The sequence below is a fragment of the Thamnophis sirtalis genome, unplaced genomic scaffold, assembly GCF_051295495.1.
Source record: "Thamnophis sirtalis isolate CommonGarterSnake01/CBP01778 unplaced genomic scaffold, rThaSir2_p1.2 scaffold_3, whole genome shotgun sequence".
In the NCBI taxonomy this organism is placed as follows: domain Eukaryota; kingdom Metazoa; phylum Chordata; class Lepidosauria; order Squamata; family Natricidae; genus Thamnophis; species Thamnophis sirtalis.
In genome coordinates this window covers 158,297,197-158,316,988 of record NW_028261383.1, presented here as the reverse complement: position 1 = coordinate 158,316,988, position 19,792 = coordinate 158,297,197, and the positions used below count along the sequence as shown (strand labels likewise).

Sequence of the window (19,792 nt, the reverse complement as noted above, 5' to 3'; positions counted from 1 at the left end):
ACTTATATACCGCTTCATAGGGCTTTCAGCCCTCTCTAAGCGGTTTACAGAGTCAGCATATCGCCCCCACAGTCTGGGTCCTCATTTCACCCACCTCGGAAGGATGGAAGGCTGAGTCAACCTAGAGCTGGTGAGATTTGAACCGCCGAACTGCAGATAGCAGTCAGCTGAAGTGGCCTGCAGTACTGCACTCTAACCACTGCGCCACCAAATAGGAGGAAAGAGTATTATGCATGTTCTCTGCCTTGAATTATTTATAAAATAATAAAGAACCAATAGGAAAAAATACTAATAAATAAAATGAGACAAAGAAATATTAATCCAAAAAAGGACTGGGGAATATTAGCAAAAACTATTGTGAGATGGATAAATGACAGCAGTTTCTACAGTCAGCTTATGGAGTTGTTGACGTACTTATTTTCTGCTTGTAGGGTTTTTAATAAACATCCATCAGACCTCTCTGGAATAGAATACTGCCCTGGATTGGCCTCTCAGGAATCAAAACTGTATCTTTATTCCCATTTTAACAGTGGCCAATCGAGATTCCAGAAAGCTTATAAGTGTAGCGTGGCGTTCCATTTTTGACAAGCATTTGCTAGTTGAGGTATTCCATCTTTTGAGTATGGAATTATAATTCTAAAAACAGAACCAAGCTAGCTTGGATTACCAGTGGCTGTGACCTATCTCAGCCAGAAACAGTAGTGTGTTTGTTATAAGTAATTAACTCTTAATAACCCAACGACAACACTAAGACTTAAGATTTAAATCATAATATTTCTTCAAAGCTTTGTGGACCTCCCTGTGATGACATCACACATACCCTGGGGGTCCCCAGACCACAGATTGATAAACACTGCCTAATTCTTCTCTCTCATTCTCTATCATGGAAGCATACTTTCTCCTTTTTTCTTGACAGGTGGAATGCTTCTAAACAACGCAGTGATCTTGCAGGTGTCTCTTAACATTTATTTTCCAACAGTACCTTCAGGACAAACCAAATCCAGAAGTATTCTTCCAACTAAAGTTGTAATTCAAATTGATTACACCCCGTTTTTTTAAATCAAAAGAACCTTAACAAAACAAAATCAGGTGGGCCATAGAGCTTTCTGAGCAGCAATGCATTAGTCAACATGCAATTATTGCTTGCTTTGTTCTATTTATTTTGTACAATTCCATTTGCAAGCATTGCATTTCACTGGGCATCTTATGAAGATGGCTTCCAGGTGCCATAACTAGCATAACGTAACATAACATCTGAAAAGTCAACAAGTTGAGCAGATGTGGTCCTCAAGATGTTATCACTCCCAAAAACAGAAGCACTCCCATATTCACTTTAACAAAACAGAAACTTATCATCCCCTTACCCTCCCACCTTCCCCTTACAGCTGCATGCAGCAGGAATGCTGCTTTCCTCCAGATGTTTTGACCATAAAATAATAGGTGTGCGAGGGAGTCTTCTTTGCTAGGCCTTTGTTGGCATCATTTGTGATGCACCTGCTGCTGCCAGTTGCTGAATCTTTTGGTTCATTGTTTCTATTACAGCTGTGAAAGAAAAGAAACCAAACTGAGTAAGAAAAGCATTTGAGCAATAATGGCGATAATCAGAATCAGATGGAGTTACATTTACAGTTTTTGCCTGCTGCTAAGGCCTACCTTGTTTCATTCCATGCTTCTCCTGAAATGCTGGCTGGATTTTCTCTATTTGCTTTGTCAGGAAATCAATCTTCCTCCTGAAGAAGTCTTTAGCCTCATCCACTGTCTGCCAAGATCAAAGGTGTTGTTACTCCACTGTTTACAATCAAAATGGCTTTGTCAACTGAGAATGCCCAGCTAGCACCTAGCAACTGCTACTGTGACAAATCCAAATTTATTGGTTAATTTGGAGGATTTTCCCAATCAGATTTTGGCTTGTATTTTTTCAGTCAACAGCGGGCAGAACTGGGTGTTTCCTGGAAGGTTCAGAGAACACTAAATGGCCCATCTTCGATCCCCTTTGCCACCTGCCCTTGTATATAATGGAAATGGTATGGGATCAGCTGGGGTCAGCAGCAAAATACTTTGGTGACATATAGACATATAAAAATGAATGAGATGAAAAGACTATTTAAATTTGGTTATCTCTGCCAAGATTAGAATTCTCTGTTAATTCTTTTGAAAATGGCTTTTGTTGCACCATACACATTTTCAAGAAACATGCCTTTTTTCACAACCTGTGTAAAAATCAGACCAAAGAGGCTTCCTAAGATTTATTTAGTGTATGCCACATGTTAGCCAGAGATCACTTTTCCTGTCCCTATAGTTTATTTCCTCACGGGAATCGAACCACTGAGCTGCAGACCTCAGCAGAGTGCAAGTTCAGCATCTTACTGTGGGAGTCACCATGGCCCCTGCTTCCTAAGAGCCTCTTATTCATGGGTCCACACAAATAGGGGCCCATGCTTTTAAAGCTTCTGGCTGAAAGGCAAGCGGGGAAAGGACTCATAGTTGCACATAAAAGCAGCTCAGAGATTCATGAGGTAATGTATAATCAATAGAGTACAATTTACAAAAAGGGAAGAGATAGATTCAACTACAAAACAATTCAGGCCCAATGTGAGTTCAAGCTGTGGAAGACTGGCATAAGAGTAGATTCAATTAATGTGGTAGTAGGCTTGTTTATTTGCCTTATCAGACATCAGGTTAGGAAAGCCTGAATCCTAATCTCATTTTACCAGGATGATAAATACTGAACTCTGCTCAATTTGGCAGATTAAAAAAAGCTACAAAAATGCCAACAAGAGCTGTCTCCAGGCTGAAAATCTTCACAAATAAAGATAATACAATACAACAATAGAGTTGGAAGGGATCTTGGAGGTCTTCTAGTCCAACCCCCTGCCTAGGCAGGAAACCCTATACCATTTCAGACAAATGGCTATCCAGCATCTTCTTAAAGACTTCCTGTATTGGGACATTCACAACTGGAGGCAAGCTGTTCCACTGATTAATTGTTCTAACTATCAGGAAATTTCTCCTCAGTTCTAAGTTGCTTCTCTCTTTAATTAGTTTCCACCCATTGCTTCTTGTTCTGCCTTCAGGTGCTTTGGAGAATAGTTTGACTCCCTCTTCTTTGTGGCAACCTCTAAGATATTGGAACACTGCTATCATGTCTCCCCTAGTCTTTCTTTTCATTAGACTAGACATACCCAGTTCCTGCAACCATTCCTCATATGTTTTAGCCTCCAGTCCCCTAATCATCTTTGTTGCTCTTCTCTGCACTCTTTCTAGTCTCCACATCTTTTTTACATCGTGGCGACCAAAACTGAATTGAGGATTCCAAGTGTGGCCTTACCAAGGCATTATAAAGTGGTATTAACACTTCACGTGATCTTGATTCTATCCCTCTGTTTATGCAGCCTAGAACTGTGTTGGCTTTTTTGGCTGCTGCTGCACACTGGTGGCTCATATTTAAGTGGTTGTCCACTAGGACTCCAATATCCCTCTCACAATTACTACTATTGAGGAAGGTACCACCTGTGCATTTTGTTTTTCTTACCTAAATGTAGAACCTTACTTTTTCACCATTGAATTTCATTTTGTTAGATAGTGCCCAATATTCAAGTTTGTCAAGATCCTTCTGTATCTTTAGCCTATCTTCTGGAGTGTTGGCTATTCCTGCTTAAGTTAAGATAGTCCTTAACTTATGACCAGCTCAAACAGTTCAAAGTTATGGCAGACCTTCCCAGAGGTATTTGCAATGTGTTTTTGAAAGTGCAACAGCCACAGCTTCTGGTCACATGGTCAATTCTGGGTGCTTGGCAACCAGCTCAGCTTTATGGCCATTTGCAGCATCTTCTAGTGATGTGACTGCACTTTATAACAATTTTTGCTGGTTTCCTACACTTCCAGTTTTTGGCAATAAATGCCAAATAAATGTGGAAAATGGATTTGCTTAACGACTGCAGTGGTTGCTTAATGACTTCTGATTGAGGTCTGATTTGTAACAGTAATCCAATGCTCGATTATAGCTGTAAGCCAAGCACTTCCTGTACAACTGTGCCTGTATGGTGGAAGATCAGTTCTCAGCATTTCTTGCGATATTAAATTATGGATTGTTGCCTCCTTGGAATTGTGTAGCTCCTTCAACCCCCGCCTCAGAGAAATGATAAATGTCTTACCTTTTCTACATAGTAGCCTGTCCCTACATCTAACAATACATGGCTCCCGTCGGAAAGCTTCCCAGGAACATACATCTGTAAAGAAAGGTTAAGGAAAAGCACAAGCGCTTGGCAGAATCAAGCACAATCAAGAGGAAAAAAGAATTAAATTTCTAGTCCAAAGAGAAAATCCCACATTGGAGAAAATAAAAAACTCACAAGCATTGCTAGGTCATAACCCTCATGTATGCTGATGAAGAAACAATATTAGACCGAATTGACCGAATTGTTATAATAGCTGAAATAATATTATAAAGCATGGTATCAGTTTTTCTTCACTAAGGAAAATAAATATTGCGAAACAATAAGAGTTATGAGTACTTTGGGAATTTTTTGGAGCTTTAGTTTTGGGTGATTTACGTTAATAGTTCTATGAGACCACTTTATACCAGCCTGGTATTTCCTGGTTATCTCCCCTTTAAGTAGGGGAGATCTAAGCTCACAGTTATTTTTTAATTGAGCCAGAGAATTGCCATCTGTATCCAAAAATATACTCACAACAAAATACACCTCCCCACTTGTGCTATACATTGAAAAAACCTAAAACAATGCGTATTTTTGTAGCTCTCTCAGGGGTGTCAAACTCGCAGCCTACAGCCCGCATGTGTCACACGCTGGCTAGGCCCACCCGTTTTAGCAAAGGGGGAAAAGGTCATGTGATGATGTGGGTTTGCCCCCCCTGCTCTAAGTAAAGGACACAATTCTAGTGTTACCCAATGTTAAAAAACGGGAGATTCTTAAGGGTTTATATTTGTGTAACCTATGTAGCTCCATATTAAAAGTTTCTTTTGCTTCTCTAGTGTCTTAAAAATCCAAAATGTTCTAATCAAGGTAAGTCACAGAGGTTCCATCCAAATCATAGGTGCAGAACTAACCTGCAAAAAATATCATTTAACAGAAGGCTGCAGGAGGAAATTTATTTATACCAATACATCATGAGCTGAATGAAAAGATGCCTCTTCCCCTTAAAAAAAAGTTTTCTCTCTTGGAGAACTTGAATTAGAAACACAGAAATAAAAGGCAGTACTTGGCTATTTTCTATTTGTCACAGTCCGGCATTCACGTTGCATACAAACAGAGATTCAGTTTGTTTGGTGAAAAACTTTTATCTCTATCTAAGAAATTACGTGATAACCAGCACTAAATGACAATGATACAAAGGTAATCAAATCCAAGTCAGTTCTAACCAAGTTAACACCATCACCCATATATATATAGCATTATGCCACCCAGCTCCACCCACAACTCCACCCAGATGACACCTACCCACCATCACCAATCACCATGATCCACACCCTCAGCCACACCCCCACTCAGTGTCATCATGAGGCTATGATGATAGCCTCTTTCCTGGTTAGCCGCATCCGAGCAAAAGAGTTACATCAGAATAGGCATTGCACCCGAGTAGAAGAGCCACATGCAGCTACAGGCTCAATTGACATCAGAAAGGCAACATCAACATGGCAGCGTTAGTGGCATGTAAGCATGGCCGAGTGGGCATGGTGATGGACAGATTCCCCCTGGATGGCAGCCTGAGGGCTGACACTATTATTTTGTTAGGAATTAGAAGTTGCACTACAACTGAGGTACTTTCTCTTCCTCTTCTCTTGGTACAGTTTTGGGTTTGGTATATGATCGCTTCAAAGTGCTGCACTTTTGTGTACAAAAACAGAGTTTATCAATACTTAAAACGAAACCTCTATGGCGGTGATGGCGAACTTTTTTACGGCATGCCAAAATTGCGCATGTGCATGCTACTACACACCTGCACATGCCCACTCAATTCCCTGCCCATCTGCACATGCGAACACACACACACCCCTCCCCAGGCTCTGGAGGCTTTCCTGAAACCTGAGGAGGGTGAAAACAGCCTCCCCCGCCCCACTAGAGGCCCTCTGGAAGTCAGAAATGGATCATTTCTGAACTTTGGATTGGCCTGTTGGAGCCGTTTTTTGCCCCCTCCAGCCTCCAGAGGCTTTCCTGAAGCCATTTCCGGCTTCCGGAGGGCCTCCGGGAGGCCAGAGGAGGCCTTTTTAGCTTCAAGAGATGGTGGTTGGGAGCCTTGGGGTTCCCGGAAGGCCCATGTGTGCAGGGCAATGGGCTGGCTCCGGTTACAAAATGTCAGAAAATTCCCCATTTTGCAAGGGGCTCTCAAAGAGAATGAAATGGGTGCGGGTGCTTCTTCCAACAGCCGAGACCCCAGCACCTCTTCCTTCCTTGGCTGTTGGAAGACGTTCTGCGCCTGCTTCATTCTCTTTGAGAGCCACCTTGCTTGCCGTGGCGCAAGGCAAGTGCCGCACACATGGGCTGCCCAGGAGCCCCAAGGCAACCACCATCTCCTTTATCTCGGGCACAACCGGAGCCAGCCCAGTGCCCTGTGCACATGGGCTGCCCAGGAGCCCTGAGGATTTGAAACTACCACCGCCTCCAGCTCAGGCACACATGGACCTCCAGCAGCCCTGGGATGTCTGCTTGCCCTCCCGCAGCATCGCCGCTACCGCCACCACCCCTCTCAACCCCAGCAGAGCTTGTGCGTTCCCACCAAGGGCTACCTACCCACCCACTGGCCAGACCAGGCTGGACGCTGACCTCAGAAGGCAAGCGGGTATGGGGGACCGCCTCTAAGGCCATGCGGAATGCAGAAAAGCATGGCAAGGCAGGGAGGGAAGGGAATAGGCTGCTTGCTCCCTTCCCCACGGCCCTGACATGCTTCCCTGCCTTCCATGTGGCCTTACCATTGCCTGCCTTCGCAAGCTGGCCATGGGGACACCAGGAAGGCCGCGGGGAAGGCAGAGCAGCTAGCTAAGCCTCGACTCACAGGCTTACCTGGCAGACAGATCAGGGGCGCAGTGCTTGAGGCAGGCAAGCTGCAGAGCAAAGACTGGGTAGGGCGAGTGAGCGGTGACCAGGGAACTGGTTCGGGGGTGAGAATGGTCTCCCCTGGCCCTCCAGAAATGTGAAAAATTAGGTGGCCAGCACGTGTATACACGTTGGAGCTGACGGCTGGCGTGCCACCAAATATGGCTCCGTGTGCCACCCGTGGCACACATGGCATAGGTTTGCCATCAGGGCTCTATGGTATAAGGTTCTGAGACTTCTGCAAGTACCATTAGTGTGTCATCAGGTTATACTTTCAGTTGCCATGGAAGCATTTTTCTTGTTCTCAGTTGAGCAACTGATGGAAGTCTCAACAGAAAGCATACTACAGAGCTAGGCAGAGCAATGGTTCACACATTATGCTTCATCATAAACTGCAATCAATATGTCATACAAACATGCCGACTGCTTTCTGCTGAAAACTTTGGCATTATCCTGAAGGGATTCTGATTTCTTAACTTTGATTAGGCCTTCCTTCCTTCCCTCCCCCCTCCCAAAACCTCTAACTGAGCCCAACATATAGAAGTCTACAGCTTCCAAGGTTTGCTTCTAGATTTGCTCTCATCAGAAATAATGACAGAATAGCTAGCCTGTGCAAACAGGGTTTCTCTTTTAGAAGTAGCAAAACACATTTGGCCTCACTGAAATAATAGTAACTCACTAACCTGTAAACTGTTTGATTGTTTAATCCCACTGCCAAATTATTAGAATTACTACAAATTACTATACTTATGAGGAAGAAAAAGTTAAAAAGTTGAAGCTGTTCCAGGATATTATTATTTCGTAAAAAGGATACAGAGCTGGAGAGTGGAACCAGTAGCTCTTTACCTAAGCAGAGGAGAAAAATAGGTTTTGCAAAGTGTTGTAGATAAGGCTACCCTATAAAAGGACAAACTATAACTAATGTAGAATATAACAGCTAGAACAACCCATATACCATATTAAACAAATCACGATAGCTGGCAACATCTACTTCTAATATGATCTAAACTGTTGGTGATTGTTGTGTAAAGGCCGTAAATTGTTTAGAAACATAACACTCAAGGAAGGACACCTTCGGGATTTATCAATATAGATATTAAGGTCTGCTAAGGTTTTTTTCCCTCAGCTTCTACTGCTGAGACCATTAGAAACTGTCCATCATGTGAAAATGGATAGGAATGCCATCTCACCTATGTCCCAATAAATAGAATGAATGCCCTCATCTCAGGTGTAGCTAACACTGATATTACTGTCATTTCATTAGCATCTTAAAATCTGAATATTTTGGAAACACTTGGGCCATGTTAACACATAAAGGGTGTTGTCTGTTTTACATGGAAGCCACTATTTTACTAATTGCACTATAAAGCTATAATATAGAATAAAAAAATAAGGGGGAAATGCCTAGAACTATTCTCCCAATCAGCAGAACTGATATGTAGTAATATTTCAGAAACAGTTGAATTCAGAATAATTTTTTGTTAATGAATCTGAGACACAGAAACTATTGCCGAGTTCCTTTTTAGCAGTGTTTAAGGTGTGATACTAGAACCACTGGGGAATCCCCCCCCCCCAACCATCCCTGGCTCCATGAAATTACATTTCCTGGCCCATGTTACATTAAAATCCCAAACAATCATGAGAAGCAATAAAGCTCTTTAGGGGCCCTTTACAATTTGTAAAGGAAGTGGGAAGGGCCCCTAGATTAAAAAAAAATTAACAAACAATTTTACAGTATCAAACATACCGGTCTCTAATTTCTTGTGTTCCCCTTTTCCTTACTTCATGAAGAAAAATTAGGGAGTGAAAATGTTTAGTTTAAAGTTGATATGCACTGTAGGTCAGTAGCAGGGATCAGATTTAGCAGATTTTATCATATTTTTCCAGTTCTCGGTTATTTAAATCACAGCTGAATAATCTCAAACTAGATGACCCCTAAAATGTACCAATGAAACTTCAGCCACTCACTGTAACATTATAATCAAAACAGAGAAGAATCTTCTAGACAAGAGGAGCTGAGGGCCAGCACTAATTCTATTCCCAAACTGACAAGGCTGTAATCTTTTACCCGCTTATCTAAAACCCGAGTACAGCTTCTCAGAAGATATATGTAGAACTACATCACAAGCCTACCCTCCTTTAGGTACAGAATCTCACTAGGTCATAAAGACAGTTGGGAAACCTCTGGCCTGGCAGGTGTAAAACTCATCCCAGCATTAGCCAGTACAGCCAATAAGGAGGAATGTTAGGAGTTACAGTTCAGCAAAACCAGAGGTTTCAAATAAAAAAATTCAAGCACATTTTCAAGACACAGCTGAGGCTACAAAACAAAGAGATTTTAAAAAGGGAGGTATTACTTGCCTTCGTTGTTCTTATTTAATACATTCAGACAGTCCTTTGCTTCCACATATTTTGTTTGTACCACCTTAAGTTGTGCAATGGATGAAGAAAGGAATTCAACTTCCTGGGGAAAAAAAACTCAGCAATGAAGACCACACACTCAGCTTCCAAACAATTGTTCAACATTTAAAACAGTCTTAGAAAATTTTTCACTGTACTATTTAGTGCACTGAGAGATGAGACAATTATTTTATTTAAACATGTCTGTTCTGTTCGTACCAAAAAGTTTTAACATCTTTTTATGACAAAGTGACACCAGCGAGCAGATACATTGCAAGAAAATGATGGAGATGTTAGGGCTACATAGCTTACAAGTGTGGTCATTAACCACAATTTCCTCTTGTCCCCAATGAAATATTTTGGCTTTTTTCAACATAAGGCCATGTGGGAAGAACCGGATTACAAGCATTTCCCTGTGTGGCAGCATAGTGTCCAAATTAGGGTGGAGAATCTGTGGCTGTTGTTAAAATTTCCAACCATATTGTTGATGTTGAACAATGTTGTGAGTTGTACTTCAGCAACATTTGAAAGGGATTACAAGAACATCTAATGTTTATCCACTTGCCTTAAAATTGAGCAATGAAAATCAAAGCATCTGGTTCCTTAAGGACTTCATTAGTGAATTGAAACGTATAATTTAAAGGATAACAGGACGCATAGGGAATGAGTGACGAACGTTGGCTCAAATCTTAACTGCATACATTTTTGCCATATAGTTCTTCTATAACCAGTCTAGTGGACAAGTAAACTATATAAGATTATCATATAAAGCTGTTATCTTTTTTTTCTCTTAAAGTAGGAGAACATAGACTTCAAAAATCAAAACTATAGTTCTGGGATTCTTAGAAAAATTAGAATAGGTCTTAATCCCAAGAGTTAAATTAATTTATTCACAACATATCCAGTTAAAACATCCTTTCCAGCTAGATCCTTAACACACAAGGCACTTGGAATGGCCTAACAACAGAATCACCCACTTACTAGCCTCACTCATTTTAATCTTACATGAATTTCTCTTTCCTGTCCTCCTTCATATATCATAGGCATTAAATTAGGAAATAATACCAACTCTCACTCCCCACCCCACTGCTACTAAATACCTAATACTCAAAGATACCCGTTGTGAACAAAAGCAACAGTTGACATGCATAGCAGGTTACCATATATACCAATGGTGGGTTGCTGGCAGTATGCCCCAGTATGGGCATACCGGTACCTGCCCGGAACACCGGGTACCGTTCCGATACGGTGCTCGAAGGGCCCACCCACCTGCCCGTCATCCTTACCTGTCTTTAAACTCTTCAGCGCTTCCATGTATGAGCAGGGCGCGTAAAGCGCCTGCACGACGCTCTGCTGAGCAGCTGGAGCGTCGCAGAGACTAGCGGAGGCGTCGCTGGAGGGTAGGACGCATGCACGAGCCGCGCACGTTTATGTGGAGGATGCCGGGCCCTGTTGCACCGTACCAGTTGCATCGGGATCCGGAACCCACCACTGGTATATACAATATAAATCTGCCAGACAGGGACATGGTGTAAAGGTAGGAACATGAGTTTGACAGAAATTTTCAGGAATTGGAACCTAGGCAAAAGGGGCTAAAATGTATCTTAGGTCCAGAACAATGAGATAACATTCGGAAGCAACTTAGATTCTTTCTTAATTCACTGGATACATGGAGGAGGAGGAGGAAGAGGAGGAGGAAGAAGAGGGACAGCACAGCCTTGTTATTATAGCTAACCTCAGTCAAAATAGTTTTAGCCTTCCTGTGGAGTTGATTTCTTGGTCTGATCTACATGTATTCCTCAATTAATGATCACTCATTCCGCAACTGTTTCAAGTTACAATTGCTCTGGTACTTATAACCAGTCCTCAAAGTTGTGGCTGTTGAAGTATCCTGTCCTAAGTGCCCAAATCCTGATTTGGGCACTTAGCAACCAGCTTGCACTTATGACAGTTGCAGCATCCCAAATCTTGAAGGGCTTGAACCATGCCTCCCCAGCCACTTGTGCACACTCCCCAAGCCTTGCTGCACTCATGCCGTACCTCCCCTGCCACTAATGTATCCTTTCCCATCTGGCAGCAAGTACACCAAGGCTTGCCATGCTTGCGCCCGCCACCATTCATGCACCCACCCAATCTGACAGCAGCCAGCCCAAGCCCTGCTGTGCAACACACCTCCTCAGACATCCATGCACCCCACTTTCCAATGCGAAAGTAGCCACTTACCCAGCACTTGCTGGCTTGCTTGTGAACTACCTGGGACTTGGCAATTTCTGCCTCTTTCCCCACTGACTTTGATGAAGTTGGCAGGAAGTTGTGAGGAGGCTCTCACTTAACAACCCACAATCCTTTCTTAACAACAGCAATGGGAACTGCAGGGATTACTATAACTAAGCAATGCGGTCACATAATGTTGCATTTTAGAACCGCACCACTTAGTGACAGAAATTCTGGTCCCAATTGCCCATCATAACTTGAGGATTAGTTCAAAGAACCGTGACCTAAAGTAAATAGAGCATTTTATCTCCTATTGTAGTTTTTATTTTAGCTCGTTTAATGATTGGATTAATCCCATTTTACAATCCTTTCTTGGACATTCTAATCAATTTTATATTAAATATCTTCTTTGTGACCCAATTGTTAATTGCTGTGGCAACATTTTCAATTAGGGTTATTCATATAAGATAGCAATTTGATTTTAATTCCTATACAGATATTGAGGTTAGGATTAAGGAAGTTTACATAATAGTGGGTACTTCAAAATAATCTTGTTATTTTGTTATTGTTTGTCGATACTTTACATAATCTGACAGATATAAAGTTTAGCTAAAAATACTGTGTTAAATTTAATCACTTTTATTTTGCTGTGCTCATCTTTTATTACTTTAGCAAATGGTCTGGAATTCTGTACCCATGAATATTACTATAAAATGACCGTTGGCTTACCTGAACGGTCATTCTCTGGGCGCTGCGGGAGAGTCCAAGCAAAGGTTAACACAGACTATCTGCCCTAGGACTGAGTAGATTTTTCTTTGGCCATGCCTCCTTTGCCTCCTTGAGGTCAGTTTAAAAATGAAGTCTTGTCCGCTGTAGGACGGCCTTCAGGTATCCCAATCGTAATGTCGAACCTTGGACCTTGCAATAAACCCTGGGCGGGTTTGGACTCTCCCGCAGCGCCCAGAGAACGACAGTTCAGGTAAGCCAACGGTCATTCTCCTGTGCATTGCTTGGGGAGTCCAAGCATGGGACATTCCCAAGCTATTTTGTCCCAGGGAGGGCTGAAGTCGTGTCCAGATTGTCTGGAGCCAAGACAACTTGCTGCAAAACACGTCTTCCAAAGGAGGCTTCGGCTGAGGCAAAGGTGTCAATTTTATAATTTCTAAAGAAAGCTGTGGGGGATGCCCATGTAGCAGCTCTGCAAATGTCAATGATGGTTTGCCCAGGCTGTTGTAGTGGCGGCACTTCTTGTGGAGTGTGCCTGTCACACAACCTGGTATGGTCTTGCCTTGATGTTCATAAACCATTTTGATGCAAGCCCGCAGCCAACGCCCAATGGTTGAGGATGAGACCTTACGACCCAACAACCCAGGCTGAAACAACACAAAGAATGACTCTGAATGTCTGAAGTCGTCCTTTTTATATATGTGGACCACTCGTCGAACGTACAGCTTGTGCAAGGCGCATTCCTTGGGGTGCTTAGGCCTGGGACAAAAGTTTGGGAGGATCACCTCCTGAGATCTGTGAAAGAGAGAATTCACTTTTGGTAAGGAGGGATCAAGACGCAGGATGACCTGATCATGATGGACGATACACAGTTCCTCACTGACAGAGAATGCCGCAATCTCTGATACCCTCCTAGCAGAAGTAATTGCTACTAAGAAGGCAGTTTTAAGAGTCAAGAGCCAAAGACTGGCAGTTCGCATCGGCTCAAATGGTGTGGTGGTCAGGACTCACAGAGCATACAGTAAGTTCCAGGATGGGTACCTGTGTATCGCCTGAAGCCGAATATTGGTCGCACCCTTCAAGAAGCTTCTAACCTGAGGGTGTTGACTCAAGGACTGATGAGTGTCTCTAGCCAGTATAGTTGACAAGGCCGCAACCTGGCGATGTAGGGTGTTGGGTGCCAAGCCCTTGTCCAACTCCTCCTGAAGGAAGTCCAAAGGTTGATGGCTGCTAAAACATCTACAATGTCACGCCACTTGCACCAAGTGGAGAACGCGGTCCAGGTCGCATTGTAGATTCGTGTTATAGATGGTCGTCTGGATGCTTGAATGGTCTGGATGACTTTGTCGGATAGGTTTTGTTTCCTCAGGAGCCCACCCTCAAGTGTCATACTGCTCGTTGGAGCCACTGGGGCTCTGGATGACTGATGGTCCCCTGGCTGAGGGAGATCTGCTCCTGAGGAATTATCCACAGCTTCTGTGCGGACAGATCGACCAGATCCGCGTACCAGGACCTCCTGGGCCAATGCGGAGCTACTAGTATGAGTTCCGCCTCCTCCGCTAGGAGCTTGGTGATTACCTGCGGGATGAGCGGCAGAGGCGGGAAGGCATACAGGAGACCTCGGGGTCTCCTTCCCCTCCGCCTGGAGTGAGTGGTAGCATGAGAAGAATCTCGGTAGCTGCGTGTTGAGTGCAGTTGTGAACAGATCGACTTGTGGCTGCCCGAACAGCCGCACTATATGCCGGAACAGAGTTGGATGTAGACACCACTCGGAGTTGTTGATTGTCTGTCGGCTCAGCCAGTCTGCCTAGACATTGCTGGTGATGAATATGTGATCCGCTCTTATTGATGCAGATGTCGTTCCACCCAACGGCCCAGGGCCTCCACCTCTGCCATGAGCCTCCTGGAGTAGGTGACGCCCTGCCGGTTTACATGTGCCTTTATTGCAATGTTGTCTGTGAGTAACAAAACAGGGTGACCCACCAGTTGGGCTGAGAACCGTCTTACGGCGAGCCTGGCTGCTCTCAGCTCCAGCCAATTGATGCTTCGAGCTGCCTCTGTCCGCGACCATCTGTCTTGTGCCAGTTGACCTTGGCAATGTGCTCCCCAGCTGTAGAGACTGGCATCCGTCGAGTTCCTTGAATAGACAATTCTTCTCTACTGCTGCCGACTGCCACCACCTCAGGGAGCAAATCACCTTCAACGGGAGCTAAACCTTTCTGGGCGAGTTGCTGGCCTTCGATCTCTGCTTCAGCAGTAAGAACCACTGCAGTTCCCTGGCATGCAGTCGAGCCCAGGGAACTACGTTTAGGCAAGATACCATGACGCCGAGAAGTTGTGAGAATTGAACAATTCTCCCTTGGGGCCTCCTGCCTCGTCTCCCTGGTTCTTGGAACCATTGCTCCCCGAGGATCTATGGGATGATTTCCCATCAGTGCTCTTCCTCCCTTTCCTCCCTTGGTATGAGGTATCTGGCCTGCTGTGCTTCGCAGAGGGCCCTGCCAGCTCCTCTCGTGGCTCCAAACCTTCATCTGCCATTCTGTTGATGGAGATCAAACAAGGGTGGCTGATTGTCGGCTGGGAGGGTGAAGCTGCAGCAATGAAGGGCACCAGACGCTGGCCAGCTGGCTCCAAAATGCCTGCAGATCTGCTTAATAGCTGGAGGCTGGCTAGATTGCCAGGGCACTCCAATGCCGCCTTCCTGAGACAGGAATTCTTCTGGGGGGAAGGAGGCCTTGCCGGCGCTCCGGACAGGACCAGGCACTCCCTGGCGGCGATCTGCACTGAGGTGGTGATGCGCGGGGTGTCGATATTCTTGATGGCTCTGGTGACTAAAGATTAATTTGGACGTCAAAAATGGCTGCTGCGGCTTCGCACTACCAATAAAGAGTCCTCCGATGCCTACCAGTGTCTCAATTAGTGGCTGTTAGAAAGCGCACGAAAGTGTCGCTTCAAAATGGCCACCGCACTTGCCAAGCTGTCAGAAACGCCGCTGTGGAAACCAGGTTCTTCTGAGGCTCACAACCCTGACAAGCGGCCGGAGATGCGCAGAAATGCCTCTACTGTCCCCGCTCTCACCGGCAGCTGCCGGATAAGTGGTCACTGAGACCCCGATTGCTTCGTGCGACCAGCAGCAGGTCAGAACCCGACAATCACCTCAGCAATCCGAAAGGGAAAGAATCCTCGTAATAGCTTACTTATCTCTACACTGAATACTCTACATTAAGGAAAAAAACAAAAGAAAAAAAATGAATTCTGAAATCTACTATGATTTGCCTGGAGAGTTCCAGTCTATCTGTCAAAGGACTGAAGAGCTCCCCAAAACTAGTCCTAACGGGCGGACTGAGTTTTTAAACTGACCTCAAGGAGGCAAATGAGGCGTGACCAAAGAAAAATCTACTCAGTCCTCGGGCAGATAGGCTGTGTTAACCCTTGCTTGGATTCTCCAAGCAGTGCACAGGAGAACCTTGCAGTCTGAAGTAATGTTGAATCTCGTTCCAATTTCTTTGATTTTTTTTCCTGCATTTGTAGTAGACCAGCACCATCCTGTGGTCTGCTTAAAACATATTCATTTTGGCAGTGGTTTGTTCTCTGAGCTTTCCACTTAGCTCCCAAAAGTTTTGTTACATCTTCAGAAGGACTTTGCATGAAGTATCTTATTCCATTTCTCTTTCTGTGATGGTGCTGTCAGTTGGTCATGTGACTGGCTGTTTGCGTGGCAAGGAAATCAACTGGTGAGGTGATCGGTTCCATCCAACAACGGAACCGGCCACCTCACCAGTTGATTTTTCATGCCACGCAAACAGCCAATCATGTGACCGACAGCACCACCACACAAGACCTATATATAAAAAAGAGAAACAGAACAAGGCACTTCATCCAAAGTCCCGCTGAAGTTGTTACCTAGTCTAGTAATAAAATGCTCAAGAGCCAAATGGCAAGCTCGGAGAACAAACCACTGCCAAAATCTACAACCCCAGCTACAAATATTTTCTATTATTTCAAACTTATTCATTTTGTTTGGTTCGTTGTCTGTTTGTTTGGTTACTGATCTTGATCAAGGGAATGCCATACTTACATCTCTAGTAGGGAAGCTTTACATGTTAATATCTCAAGTTAAAAAGAATTACAGGTAGTCCTCGATTTACAACAGTTCATTTAGTAACCGTTCGAAGTTAGAATGGCACTGAAAAAAGTGACCATTTTTCACACTTATGACCATTGCAGCATCCCCATGGTCACATGATTTAGATTCGGATGCTTGACAATTGACTCATATTTATGATGGTTGCAGTGTCCCAGTGATCCTCTTTTTGCAGCCTTCTGACAAGCAAAATCAATGGGGAAATCAGATTCACTCAATTTCTAATTGAAGAACTGCAGTGATTCCCTTAACAAATGCTGGGGCAAAATTCACTTAACAAATGTCTCACTTAGCAACAGAAACATTGGGTTCATTTGTGGTCGTCAGTTGAGGACTACACGCATGATAGTTTCCCCATTCCCTTTGTGCTTCCTTTCTTGCCTGATGAGGTTGATTTATCACAACAAGGATGGGAGGCAGTGCTGACAGCTCTAGTCAAAAGCCTCTAAGCTACATGCCCCTGATTATGAAACTTAACTCCCCTTAAATGTTTAAAAATCTTTTAATACCTAGAAAGCCAGCAAAGAGTCCCATCTCACACCTAAAGGGTTGGTGGAAGGATACTATGTGAACTGCCCCCTCTCCCCCTCCCCCCTTGGAAAAGAATGAAACCAAACCAACTGTCAAACTGTTAACCAGCATTCAAAAAACAAGAAGGCTGCTGAGAAAGAAGGCGTGAGATTTCCAGTTTTCCATCCTATATTTGTGAATATCATTTAAGTCAGTGACATTCACAAATAATACACCATCCCTTCCCTGTGTCTTCAAGTTCCACGTTAAAAATATTTTTGAATCCATTTTTTACATTAACAAGAGTGGATTGTCAAACAGGAGACTGTGAATTACAAGTCTCTTAAAGCAAGGGCAATCATACCTTTTGAATTCATGATCTAACTTCATTTAGAAAGAGCAACCTCATATTTCTATAATGAACTAGCACTGACCCTCCTCTCTTAATTTGTACAGTAACAGAGAGAGAAACTGTGTTTGGCCTTTATATTAAAATATTACAGAAATGATGGAGAAAATATTCAGGGTAAAGCACTCCAAATATTAAAGTATTATATAAAACTATTTGTGGAGAGAGGAAATTATTTAGGATACTCATTTTGAGAAGAGGAGAGAAGATGATTTCTACCTGATCTTCCTATGGCATTTGAAATTAAGTAACGAATTTACCAAAAATAAACCAAACAATTCCATGTACATTTGGGGGGGAAAGAGAGGAAGGCAAAGCATAGTGACCTCAAACAGTTGAATTGCAAGGTATTTCCATGAGAACATACTGAGTTTTTAAAGCACCGATGGGGGAAAATTGTCAAGCATCTGAATCTAGGTTGCCTAGCATGCTGTATAAAACTAAAAGCAGGAGAACATCTAGGTAAGTCACTTTCATATTCCTATATACTCATACACATTTCCATTTAAAAACTACCTATCTACGAGTTGCCCAACTCCTGAGGTTTAGACTTGAAGATACAACCTGGAGACTCAGAGGTTCACAGGTAGCCTTCAACTTATGGCCACAACTGAGGCCAGCATTTCTGTTACTACGTAAGACATTTGTTAAGTGAGTTTTGCCCCATTGTACAACTCTTCTTGTCACATTTATTAAGGGAACCACTGCGGTCCTTAAATTAGTAACAGTTGTTAAGTGAATCTGACTTCCCTAATGATTTTGCTTGCCAGAAGGTTGCAAAAGGGGAATCACAGGACCCTGCAACATTGCAACCATCATAAATGAGTCTCTTGTCAAGCATCCGAATGTAAAGCACATGACCATGGGGATGCTGCAATGGTCATTAAGTGGGAAAAATGGTCGTCACTTTTTCCAGTTGTAACTGTCAACGGTCACTACATGAACCGTTGTTAAGTCGAGGACTACCTGTATTAGCAGCCCTCAGAAAGTCACAGGGTGGTGTAGCATGCAATGGTTGTCTTCACTGCAGCATCCCCATGGTCACGTGATTTACATTCGGATGCTTGGCAACGGACTCACATTTATGATGGTTGCAATGTTGCAGGGTCCTGTGATTCCCCTTTTGCAACCTTCTGGCAAGCAAAATCATTAGGGAAGTCAGATTCACTTAACAATCAGGTTACTAATTTAAGAACTGCAATGATCCCTAAGGAAATGTGGCAAGGAGAGTTGTACAATGGGGCAAAACTCACTTAACAAATGTCTCCCTTAGTGCCCAACATTTTAGACCTTGATTATGGTGAGGACTTAACTGGTACCTCTCTCTGAGTCTTGGGGTTGCATCTTGAAGTCTTAACATGCAGAACTTTAACAGTGAAGGTTAGAAGATAAAGACCGCTGGGGCCAAATGATAGTCTGTGATGGCTATAGGCAAAATCCTATTAGCAGTAACATTTAGACTTATACACTGTACCATTTCACGGTGCTTTACAGAATCAGCACATTGCCCCTAATGATCTGGGTCCTCATTTTACCAACCTCGGAAGGATGGAAGGCTAGGTCAATCTTGAGCATGGTGGGATTCAAACTGCCAAATTGCAGGCAGCAATTACCTGGCTTCTCCTCTTTTTATTCATTTGAGTGTCAGAGAAAGTCGGGATGGCTGCAACTTATCTGGAGGTGATACAAAGTTCAATGGGTTCTTTCCTTCCACCTCTCCCTCCCTCTCTCCCTTTTCTTTCTTTCTTTCTTTTTTTCTTTCTTTCTTTCCCTCTCTTTCTCTGCCTCCTTCCTTTTTCTTTCTCTCTCTCTCTGATTCTGTCTCTCTCATTCTCTGATTCTTGTCTGTCTCTCTCTTTCTCTGATTCTGTCTCTCTCTCTCTGTCTCTCTCTCCTTTTATTAGGCAGCCTCAGCATGAGTATCCACCCCAGCCGGGTGCCTTTCAGGACGTTCGGCTCCCAACTGTCACCTCCTTCCCCCATCTCTTGGCTTCCGAAGGCCAAGTGGAGGAAACCCACCACCACCCGGCTCTAGGTGTCGAAAGGTCCCCCCCCCCCTAATCACACACCGAACTGACCAAGCGCCCGTCCGTTCCGTCCCCCGACCGGCAGCCGCGACGACGAGCTTACAAGCCTACGCTTACTCCGATTTCTCACCTGATCCATCTGACTTTTCAACACTTCCAGTTGCGGCAGGGAGAGCTCCGCGATGTTCACCTGCTGCGCCATCTTGGGAGGCGGAGACAGAGAGAGATCCCTCCGCGGACGCCACCTCGAGAGGGCAGTGACGTTCGCTCTAGCTGTTTGGAGCCTATGATCAAGGCGCCCTTTGTGACT

The 19,792-nt window shown here is 43.9% G+C and overlaps 1 protein-coding gene across 1 annotated transcript; it reads right to left on the bottom strand.

Moving 5' to 3' along the window:
- Positions 1–945: 945 nt before the first annotated feature.
- Positions 946–19,770, bottom strand: PFDN5 (prefoldin subunit 5). Its single transcript, XM_087710567.1, has 6 exons — positions 19,613–19,770; positions 9,414–9,516; positions 7,867–7,898; positions 4,155–4,229; positions 1,654–1,759; positions 946–1,542 (listed from the first exon to the last, which is right to left on the bottom strand). Exons 1-6 carry the CDS (start codon positions 19,682–19,684, stop codon positions 1,463–1,465), a joined length of 468 nt encoding a protein of 155 aa, XP_087566693.1. The 5' UTR covers positions 19,685–19,770; the 3' UTR covers positions 946–1,462.
- Between the last annotated feature and the right edge of the window lie 22 nt (positions 19,771–19,792).